A 12017-nucleotide genomic window follows, 5' to 3' on the forward strand; every position below is an offset into this window, starting at 1 on the left:
CCAGCGTTAATCCAACCACCTACAAGTGTTAATCCGACTACTACCCAGCGTTAATCTGACCACTATCCGACGTTAATCAAACCATAACTAGTACTACTTTGTGCTAACCCATTACCCCATCGTTTTACTAGGTATGTTCAGAGAATCTGAATATGGTCAATAAATGACATAACTAGACATGTCATAAACAATAAAACATCTGTATTTAATCTTTATTTCTATGGCATGAAGAGTCAACACACGAGTTTTAAGTTTCCCCAAACAATACAATGGCATTATTATGCACTAGAGTACAAATTTTCATAAAAAATAAAATAATTATTATGGTATACAACAATTTTATACATAACTAGAGCTATCACTGCACCATTGAAACATATTTTAACAACACCATGACATTGCCTGCATTAATAAATGAGACATTACAAAAAGTAAACAGCCAGATAATTTATACTAAAATCATCTTTTTAAATATTTACACATAATAACAATATAAAGGGCCATAGCTTTGCAGTTATTTGGCCCAGCGAAACATAAACCCTTGAAGCACAATTGCACTTGATCATATATAAATATTTTCCTGGAAAGTGTATTGATTCTTAGCTCAAACACTTTTAGAGACATGTGCGACACGGGATTGAACACACCATATGCTTCTTTCAGTGGATAAGGTCTGCCGTTTTATGCTCCAACTCTTTCTTTCAGATCATGTTTGTACATGCAGGATCTCCCTCGCCATGGCATATTAAAGCAATTTACAAATAGGATAAAAAGGAAAACATGTACAGGAAAAACAACAACATTATTTAAATTCATTTAACACTGTCAGACTTGTCACTTAAAGTTTCAAAAGAAATTTAAATACTTTAATGTTTGTTATTCTATGTGATGCATATGCATTTATAGGGCTTTATAATACACTCAATTTAAACATTGCCCTTTCCATCTACATTGTAAAAATATGACGATATTTTCAATACAAGTCCAATCTGACCTTGTTTATTAAGTGTTACCTTCAAACCACGAGAGATACTGATAATATCCAGCAAAACAAAATTAAGGAATCACCAGAAGGTTAATCACCATGGCTGTGTTTACATCAAGAAAACCGCCTGAAGATTTGCAATCCACAGATCTCATTGGCTACTGAGCCTCGATTCTCTGCATACTCACTGAAATGTTCTGCCTGACCGATAATAAGCTGATCATCCAGGGCAATTAATTCTTACAGAAATAGCCTGGTCAATAAACTATCAGACAACACTGATAGAAGACTTGTATTTCTGATTTATTATGAATAAAGAACTGACTTCATGTCCATGTTTTGCTTTAGAAATGTGTAAAGTGTATAAAGAGGAACAATAAACCAATTGTTTTTGGCCTTTCCGTCGGTCCGTCAGTCCCTACGTTACACAGTGTTTCCGCTCAATAACTTTAGTCGGTCCGTCAGTCCCTACGTCACACATTGTTTCCGCTCAATAACTATCCGTCGGTCCGTCAGTCCCTGCGCCACACATTGTTTCCACTGAATAACTATCCGTCGGTCCGTCAGTCCTTACGACACACATTGTTTCCGCTCAATAACTATCCGTTGGTCCGTCAGTCCCTACGCCACACATTGTTTTCACTGAATAACTATCCGTCGGTCCGTCAGTCCCTACGTCATACAGTGTTTCCGCTCAATAACTATAGTCGGTCCGTCAGTCCCTACGTCACACATTGTTTCCGCTCAATAACTATCCGTCGGTCCGTCAGTCCCTACGCCACACATTGTTTCCACTGAATAACTATCCGTCGGTCCGTCAGTCCATACGTCACACAGTGTTTCCGCTCAATAACTATAGTCGGTCCGTCAGTCCCTACGTCACACATTGTTTCCGCTCAATAACTATAGAACGCTTGCACCAAGAAATTTTATGATTGAAATGCAGGTAAGATGACCTCTATTGATATTGAGATCAGAAGGTCAAAGGTCCGAGGCGTCGACATTGACGTAAATTAACACACAACAGTTTCCCCTCAATGACTGAAGATTCTTTGGTTCCAAAAACTTCATAACTGGTATGCGAGTCGTCACGACCAGTTAATGCATCCTGTTGATTTTCAGATCAGTAGGCCAAGGTAGCGATAACTTTCAGGAGAAAAACGATATGTTGGAGGTGACCTTAAGCTGGTAAATGGTTTCCGTTCAATAACCACAAAACGCTTGCACCCTGGAACTCAATTGGTATGCCAGTTGGTTATGACTAGTAGATGTCCCTATTCTACCCTATAACTAAAGAAAACCAAGGAACTTAAAACTCGGTATGCCAGTTGGTCATGATTCGCAAATTGCCCCTGTCTGGATCAGTACTTAAAAGGTCAAGGTAGCAGTGACCTTGAGGTGAAACATTTGTTTCCGCTCAATAACTGAAGAACACTTGCACCCATGATTTTCATACTTAGTATGACAGTTGTTCATTACTAGTAGATGGCTCCTAATAATTTTGAGGCCAGAAGGTCAAAGGTAAAGGTCGCGATGACCTTAAGGTACACATATGATGTCACTCAATAAAAAAACAACTTTTTGGCACAGAAAAGTGGACACAGGAACTTCTTACTTAATATGATTAGTTATCTACGACTACACAATTTCGTAAAAGTAATCTCAGATTTCGTATTGGTTACAGGACTTCTCGGCTAGCAGTAGCAATACGTTCACATTCAAAACACTACCAGCAGCGCAGCCACCCAAGTACATTGTAGTGTCAAGCTTGGAAGGAAAAGCTGATTTCAAATTTGGTAAGCTGCTTTACGCATGTCTTATGTTTATAAGTTTCATTTTGTAATTTTAAGTGCCTTACTTCCATTATTTTGCCAAACAATTTTAAAATGATTAAGTAGCAATTTTAGTCATGTTAGTATTTAACTTGTATTTTCTTTTTTCCAGATATTCATGATAAAGACTGCAGTAAAGTATATTCAGGTATGAATAACGAACTTGTCTGTTTTACAATAACAATAAATAAGATATTTTACACTTCTTAAGAGGTCAAGACCCTACAAAATGGCAGCTAGAAATGTGTCCATAGGACACGGGTGCACACATGACGCGTTTGTCACAAAAGCGGGGGCTATTGGTGTGTCCGTTCTCCATATATGTGCATCAAACTATAAGTTTCACAACTTAATGACACCAAATTATAGTAACCTTCTCATGCCTGTGTGACTTATAATATTGAAATTATGAGCGACACAAGCTCAACAAGTCCAAAAATGTCAAATTTTGCTTATTGAAGTACCAATAACTCATATATGCTATGTGCATCTAGAAAAGAAACGTCAGGTGCACACTTTCATCACTTGAAGAGCATTACCATTAGTTTTTTATGACTTTTTGTCATATTGATTTGTAGTTTTTAGCGACCCAAGGCCAGATTTTGCTAATTAACTGTCACAACTCTGGGTTTACTTTGTATAGTGGGGCCGGGGGACCCCAGGTGCACAACTTCACCACCTAAATAATAGTATGCACACAGCTGCGTTGGCCCGGGCGCATGCAATGACGCACGGACATCTGTATGCCCCCTTTTTTGTTGGGACATATACATGTGCTCCTGACTATGATTGCGTGTTGATATATATACGGGTATATATGTTTTGTTTTTTTTAGTTTTGATATTCGATAAACTAACTGAGTTTAATTATGTGACGCGGATTTCAAGTTCCATATTGAAACTTTTTGTATTTAAGTCCAAATTGATTGGTGTAAATTTTGCCAGATGCATCTTCATCATTTCGTCAATAAAATTTGTGACATCATGGGTTTTGTTCAGCAAAATTGTCAAAATGTCGAAGATAGTGTCTCATTTTAATATTATTATGTTTTCTCTTTTGAAATAAATAATGTTTGGTTTAAACAATTCAAGCAATATATTGTTTATGTCATGAATATAAATATATATATGTATATATTTTTTTTATTTTAGAAATTACTTGTATTTTGCCGTGTACAATGTATCCGAAAAAAATAAGTTAAAATTAACAAATCGAAAGTAAAAGCCTGTCGCATACACTTCTCAGTGATCGTCTACCTGAAATCAACAATTTATAACAAGTACTTACTTAGAACACAAGTGACTCTTCGCTAGTGGACACTCCATGCTAGTGACTTTATGCTTGTGGCCACTTCAAGCTAGTCTAGTGGACACTCTATGCTATGCTATTGGTCACTCTAGGCTAGACTAGTTGTCACACTAGGCTAGTAGTCACTTTAAGCTAGTCTAGTGGCCACTCAAGGCTAATGGTCACTATAGGTTATGCTAGTACTCACTTTAAGCTAGTCTAGTGGACACTCTAGGCTAGTGGTCACTGCAAGTATAGGCAAGTGGCCACTCTAGGCTAGTGGTCACAATAGGCAAGGCTAGTGGTCACTATAGGCTAGACAGGTGTACACTGTAGGCTAATGGTCACTTTAAGCTAGTCTAGTGGCCACTCAAGGCTAATGGTCACTATAGGTTCTGCTAGTACTCACTTTAAGCTAGTCTAGTGGACACTCTAGGCTAGTGGTCACTGCAAGTATAGGCAAGTGGACACAATAGGCTAGTGGTCACAATAGGCAAGGCTAGTGGTCACTATAGGCTAGACAGGTGTACACTGTAGGCTAATGGTCACTTTAAGCTAGTCTAGTGGACAGTCTAGGCTAGTGGTCACTATAGGCTATGCAAGTTGACACTGTAGGCTAATGGTCACTTTAAGCTAGTCTAGTGGACAGTCTAGGCTAGTGGTCACAATAGGCTAGGCTAGTGGTCACTATAGGCTATGCAAGTTGACACTGTAGGCTAATGGTCACTTTAAGCTAGTATAGTGGACACTCTAGGCTAGTGGTCACAATAGGCTAGGCTAGTGGTCATTCTAGGCTAGTGGTCACTTTAAGCTGGTCTAGTGGACACTCTAGGCTAGTGGTCACAATAGGCTAGGCTAGTGGTCACTTTAGGCTAAGCTAGTTGACACTTGAGGCTAGTGACTCTAGGCTAGTGGTTACTCAATGCTAGTAGAGACTCTAGGCTAGTGACTCTAGAATAGTGGTCACTCTAGGCTAGGCTAGTACATACAATATGCTAGTGACTCTAGAATAGTGGTCACTCTAGGCTAGGCTAGTAGACACTTTAGGTGAGTCGGTCTGTTCATCGTACAGAAACCTTTTTTGTATCGTTTATTTTCTAACCCCATATGCGGAAAATGTGTAAACTTTATTCGAAACGGTTTTAAAGTAACTAATTAGTTAATTTAAATTAATTAATAATCATACTTATGGTTGCTAGGCGACGCAGACGGCCTTGGACAAATGTTCGTGGTTCCCTGTAATAGTGGTAACAAATGCGAGATATACGTCAACACGGCGGACACGAATGCCATTAACCTGACGAAACCCGATGGTACCCAGTTGCCTGTAACTTGCGAAACAGACGGCTCCTGGATAAGAGCAACGCTTCAATCAGATATTCCTACAGATACGACTATGGTAAGTAATGAAGGCGTTGTCGCCAGAAAGAAAATCTTATCGAATACGTAGTTATTACAAATCCATATCCAACTTCTTCCGTCTTTTGGTAAACAGTTGATGAAATCAATTAAAAAGTCATAGGTGTTTTCCATCAAATATCATCTATAGCCTTCCAGTAAGAAAACATTTAGAAAACTTTCAGATAACTGTAAGACTTGAAAATAGGTATAGTCAATTAAAGATGTTTTGATCTTTTTATTTCAGTTGTTACTGCAGGCAACAGTCGAAGTGTCTGTGTTTGCACTCATTAATGACACCTCGGGGCAAAATGGGGTGAAACTTATACCCGTGGACGTGGCAGGACCCGCGTACCATATACGTAAGTCTCATGTGACTTCAGAGTGTTGTAGACATTTACATGAGTTAAAAAGGCATGGTTTTAGACCCAGTTGTTTAAAGGGCTAATTACGCCCCGAATAGGTGTTATTACTCAACGTTACATGTTGTATTCTTTATAAAGATCTGTGTCATCCTGGCATTATATAGACAGATATCTTGTCCGTGTCATGTGGCGAATGACAGAACTATTGAAACAACTTAGAGCAAGTATTTGGACTCATTTTCACAATATTTTATGCGCATTGCTGCAAGAACGCATTCTTGGTGTAAGACGGTGAGTGCTTTTGGTACAGAACGAACTTTTTTCCAGAAAAAGCCTGCCGACATTCTATATATAGTGTCGGAGGCTATGAAAATGTAAAGTTACATAGCCTAAGCCAGTGGTTAACAATTTGATGGTTTGCTTAAAGTTTCCTTGTACAATGTTATGGAAAACAAACGCATCCTTCCATCAGTTTTTATTTTTGTCATTGCCAGACGCATACTTTTATATAATCTATATTTTTGTGTTACAGTCAAGTCAAGTCAAGATTTTAAATTCACTCATCTCGGTGCATGAACGGACTGACGAAATGAGACCAAATGATAAATATCAAATAGATGTCAATGAGTCAAATTCCAACATAGAGCCTCGGTAGGTAGGAATTCATCCAAAAATGCGCTATATATGATTATAAATAATTTTTGAGAGTCAACACAATGCCATATCATTTGAAGAATTTTTAAATTATTCAACACTATAATTTGAATGATCAGTATCTGAGTTACTTAACATGTCACAAAATAATACACTCAACAATTAAGAATAAAAAATCGGAATCAGACTCACTTTTATAATAGATTGTAAATATCACGTTTGAGTAATTGACAGTTGGAATATGTTCTGAATATATATATTGAAAACAAGACTGTCATACAATTATCTTGTTTTGAATGGAATTGCTTAAACAAACAATAGTAAGTTAAACATCTTGGGCCGTACTCATAAAACCTCTTAAGTAATATCTTATTGCAAGTCTATTTCCTAAATGTTTTTATGTCATATTATAAAAAAGTATAAGAGTTTTTAACATAATTGTTTGTATGTTCAATAAAATCAATAAACATAAATTATTTCAGGTTTTATAAGTTTATGATAGAATTAATATGTTATTATAGAATGTTATTTAATGTCGAATGTCGGTGAGATACTTAACTTAAGCAATTGACTAATAAAAGAAATGGCTTAAGATGTGTTATGAATACCGACCGTGTACTCTATTATCCGTATTTATAAGTTTCTTAAAGTTTAAATTAGGGATGCAAACGAATATTCGAATATTTGATCAAACGTTTGGTATTTGAATGTCAAAATCGGCATTCGAGTATTCGATGTTTTGTTGTTGAATAAAAATAATAAACCTTTTGCCTACAACTCTGTTGTTGTGTTTTAAGTCCGTTTGGCATGATTTTACAACGATTGACCAAAACTGCCAGAGGTGTGAATGTGATGACTATACACTAATCAATTATATTTTTTTTGTTGGGTGGTGGGGGGTGGGGGGTGGACATGCCTTTGCCAATTAAGGAATAAACTGAGTTGGTTTGGCTTTTCCATAGTTTTATTTAGTACAGGTCAATCCCAGAACGAGGCTGTTCGTCCTACGGAAAGACCTTCCATTGGCGTATACCGCCATTTGACCAGAAATCCATTTGAATTCACGTTGTTTACAAATATGAAGGCACAGGAATATAAATGAAAGCTTTTTTTCTTTGTTCATAATGTACTACTTTTTGTCATTCTCAAATGAGGAATTACAGCGGCTCATTTGGTGAAATTCAGGTTCCGCCGCGCGTAGTAATTTTACAAAGTAGGGCTAAAATGCCCCAGCAATCACTTGAGCGAATATTATAATAGTTTCCTACAACTGTATATGTATTTTCGTAATCGAATATTCGAATATTCGTTTAAAAGAATTACCGAATATTCGAATGTCAATTTTGCCATTCGTTTGCATACACCAAACTTATGGCTTATACCAAGTGCACGAGAACTTAAACTCAGTATGCTATTTAAGTGACAAATACCAATTGCGAGAGAACGTAACTCAGTATGTTATTTGAGTGGCATATATCAATTGCGAGAGAACATAACTCAGTATGTTATTTAAGTGGCATATACCAATTGCGCGAGAACGTCACTCAGTATGTTATTTAAGTGGCATATACCAAGTGCACGAGAACGTAACTCAATATGTTATTTAAGTGGCATATATCAAGTGCACGAAAACTTAACTCAGTATGTTATTTAAGTGGCATATACCAAGTGCGCGAGAACGTTACTCAGTATGTTATTTAAGTGGCATATATCAAGTGCAGGAGAGCGTAACTCAGTATGTTATTTAAGTTGCATATACCAATTGCGAGAGAACGTAACTCAGTATGTTATTTAAGTGGCATATACCAATTGCGAGAGAACGTAACTCAGTATGTTATTTAAGTGGCATATATCAAGTGCGAGAGAACGTTACTCAGAATGTTATTTGAGTGGCATATATCAATTGCAGGAGAACGTCACTATGTATTTTATTTGAGTGGCATATACCAAGTGCACAAGAACGTAAAACATAGTGTTATTTAAGTGGCATATACCAAGTGCACAAGAACGTAAAACATAGTGTTATTTAAGTGGCATATACCAAGTGCACAAGAACGTAAAACATAGTGTTATTTAAGTGGCATATACCAAGTGCACAAGAACGTAAAACATAGTGTTATTTAAGTTGCATATACCAAGTGCACGAGAACTAAACACAAGGTAATATTAAAGTGGCATATACCAAGTGCACGCGACATTAAAACCGAGTGTTATTAACGGGCCAGTTACCAAGTGCACGCGAACTTAACATAAAATGTTATTTAAGTGGCATTTATAATGAGTACGTATTTTAACGGACCAGAGCATAACATAACAAATGGTGGCAGATGCTAGGTGCACGAATAATTAATACTCTATGTTTTAAGTGGCAGATCTCAAGTGCACGGGGATTAAACACTGTATATTCTTTCAGTTGCATATGCTTGTAGATAAGGATATGATTATATGACACTGTATCAGATATACCAGGTGTACGAGGATTAACACTGAATGCTCATTAAGATATTAACGCATATTTAACACTGTATGCCATTTTCGTGGAAGATACAAAGTGCACGAGAATTTATCACGAGATATTAATAATTCAGGAATGACTAACGCAAGACGTATGCATATTGCCACCTGTTTATGTTTAGAGATTCAGTGAACCTATTCAAGTGCCTGATACAATGTTCGCGGTGATTAAACTATGTATTCTTTTTCAGTGCCTAATACAATGTTCGCGGTGATTAAACTATGTATTCTTTTTCAGTGCCTGATACAATGTTCGCGGTGATTAAACTATGTATTCTTTTTCAGTGCCTGATACAATGTTCGCGGTGATTAAACTATGTATTCTTTTTCAGTGCCTGATACAATGTTCGCGGTGATTAAACTATGTATTCTTTTTCAGTGCCTGATACAATGTTCGCGGTGATTAAACTATGTATTCTTTTTCAGTGCCTGATACAATGTTCGCGGTGATTAAACTATGTATTCTTTTTCAGTGCCTAATACAATGTTCGCGGTGATTAAACTATGTATTCTTTTTCAGTGCCTAATACAATGTTCGCGGTGATTAAACTATGTATTCTTTTTCAGTGCCTGATACAATGTTCGCGGTGATTAAACTATGTATTCTTTTTCAGTGCCTGATACAATGTTCGCGGTGATTAAACTATGTATTCTTTTTCAGTGCCTAATACAATGTTCGCGGTGATTAAACTATGTATTCTTTTTCAGTGCCTAATACAATGTTCGCGGTGATTAAACTATGCATTCTTTTTCAGTGCCTAATACAACGTGCACGGTATATGCCCACCAGACTGAACTCCATTGGAGGCCCGGGGATCAAGCACAAGTGGATGTTCAAACCTACAGTACCAAATCAGGATCTACGGCCGATCCTTCCACAGGTTACTTTGTCTGATGCAAATTAATTCACATTCGTTATGCCCCTGACACACTGGTTCGACTATAGCTATGAGTACCTACAAGTTCATAACGCCTCTCTTGTTAGTCCTCTGCACCCACCGTATTCATAACATACATGACACCCTGGGCGAATCGGCTGTAAAAAATATCGTTCTCATGAATAATTGATAAGGTAAAATCCAGCTGCTTTATTGGTAGCACGAGACACACCTCATGCGGTACAGAATAGAACAAGATTTTCGGAAAAATGATTTAATGAGATCGCGGCTTTCAAAGCGTTTTAGGCAGGACATCAACTATTTTGTCAAATTTCATTACCTTTTTGTTATCGGCAATTGGATCGGAAAGTGCTATATGAATATTCTAGCATTATGAAGTTTAGCTCGCTAATTTGCCGAGGGTGTCTATTATGTTATGAATACACTGGGATGCCGAGGATGCTCTTTGGAACATGTCGTTTGATCCAGTGCATTCGAACTATTTCGTCGTTTCTTGAATATTGCATGGAAGTGCGTTCGTAAAATTTAAAATGGTAAAAACTTACCTCGCAAATCGCGCGTACATCGTCGTACATTTGCCGCTCAAACTACCGCTGTTACAAAGTATATCGCGCAATGTCAAAGTAAGACATCATGCGGATAACATAACACCCTATCACGACTTGGATCCTGTCACACTATCACGACTTTGACCCTGTCACACTGTCATGACTTGGACCCCGTCTCACTGTCACGACTTAGACCCTGTCACACTGTCACGACTTAGACCCTGTCACACTGTCACGACTTGGATGCTGTCACACTGTCACGACTTGGACCCTGCCACACTGTCACGACTTAGACCCTGCCACACTGTCACGACTTGGATCCTGTCACACTGTCACGACTTGGACCCTGCCACACTGTCACGACTTGGACCCTGCCACACTGTCACGACTTGGACCCGCGATTTACAACGAGTGCTGGTGAATTATAACTCGCCACAAGATGTTCGCGAACTCTGATGCTAGGTACATCAGCTTGAGACCTGCTCGAGTTGTCTTGCTTGTAAAACCAAGAGTAGTACGAGATTCTTCGAGTTTAAGCAACATCGGTACGATCTGTGCACGACACTCTTTCGACAACCACAGAGATTTCTACGAGTTCTGCTGATATGTGCACGATATCATCACGAGTTTTTTAGAGTGAGCTACGAGAGTGTACGAGATAGGACGATACATGGCGAACTGGGTATACATACAGATGATGCTGCACATCAGGACCAAATCCCAGTTGATCAGCGTAGGTGACGCTTCGTAGCAATGGCAGATATACTTAGAAACCTTGAACTTCTTGCCCAGATGGAAGAAGGTGATACAGAAGATGAGTTTGCGATTGCTCAGCTTTTACAATACAGGCAAACAGAAGAAGGAGAGCCCGCAAAAGATATTGGGTGAGGCCATAGATTATGACTAAGCATGACTAGTCTAACAATGGTTCACCCTTGTTAAACAGTGATTTTTACTAGTTGAAACCTTCAGGAAAAATGATGCAGTGCTTTGTATTGATATGGTCACTCATATATATGAACTCACCGGAAACCGCAACAGTCTCGAGAACATGTCGAAGGGGTACATACAAACTCACAACAACTCGAACGAATCTCGAACAGAGACCGTAATAATGCCCTTCTGAACTCGTAGATTGTCGAGCGACTTCTTGACGCGACGAGAAGCGGCGACAAGTGAAGACATGTCTACCACAAGTGTTCGAGTTTGTTCGACACCCCTTCTACATGTATTCGATATGTGCACGAGATGAAAACTCGTACGACAATTATAGACCGTTTAAAGTTCTCGCCACTGCTTGCTGAATGCTTTCTTTATGAGAAGACATGTCTTCGATATGTAACAACAAGGGTTCGAGTCCAAAACGACTCCTGAAGAGTTTAGGCGAGTTGAATCTCGCAATAACTCGTAGCCGGAACTTGCTGCAGTGTGACAGGGGCTATACGACTTATTACGACATAGTTAAAGGAAATATACGTATCACGCCATATCTTGGAGTGTGTTCGACATCTCTCCGAAACTGTGCGAGTGTTCTA

The 12017-nt window shown here is 38.3% G+C and overlaps 1 protein-coding gene across 2 annotated transcripts in view; it reads left to right on the plus strand.

Moving 5' to 3' along the window:
* LOC128242963 (uncharacterized) overlaps positions 1-12017 on the plus strand; it is a 63974-nt gene that overhangs the window by 27924 nt on the left and 24033 nt on the right. For both annotated transcript variants that reach the window (XM_052960421.1, XM_052960429.1), the window contains exons 7-11: positions 2670-2781; positions 2930-2965; positions 5304-5503; positions 5750-5864; positions 9791-9916. In XM_052960421.1, the coding sequence (XP_052816381.1) occupies positions 2670-2781; positions 2930-2965; positions 5304-5503; positions 5750-5864; positions 9791-9916 (589 nt within the window). The remainder of the gene's footprint in view (positions 1-2669; positions 2782-2929; positions 2966-5303; positions 5504-5749; positions 5865-9790; positions 9917-12017) is intronic.

The sequence above is a fragment of the Mya arenaria genome, chromosome 2 (assembly GCF_026914265.1).
Source record: "Mya arenaria isolate MELC-2E11 chromosome 2, ASM2691426v1".
NCBI lineage: Eukaryota > Metazoa > Mollusca > Bivalvia > Myida > Myidae > Mya > Mya arenaria.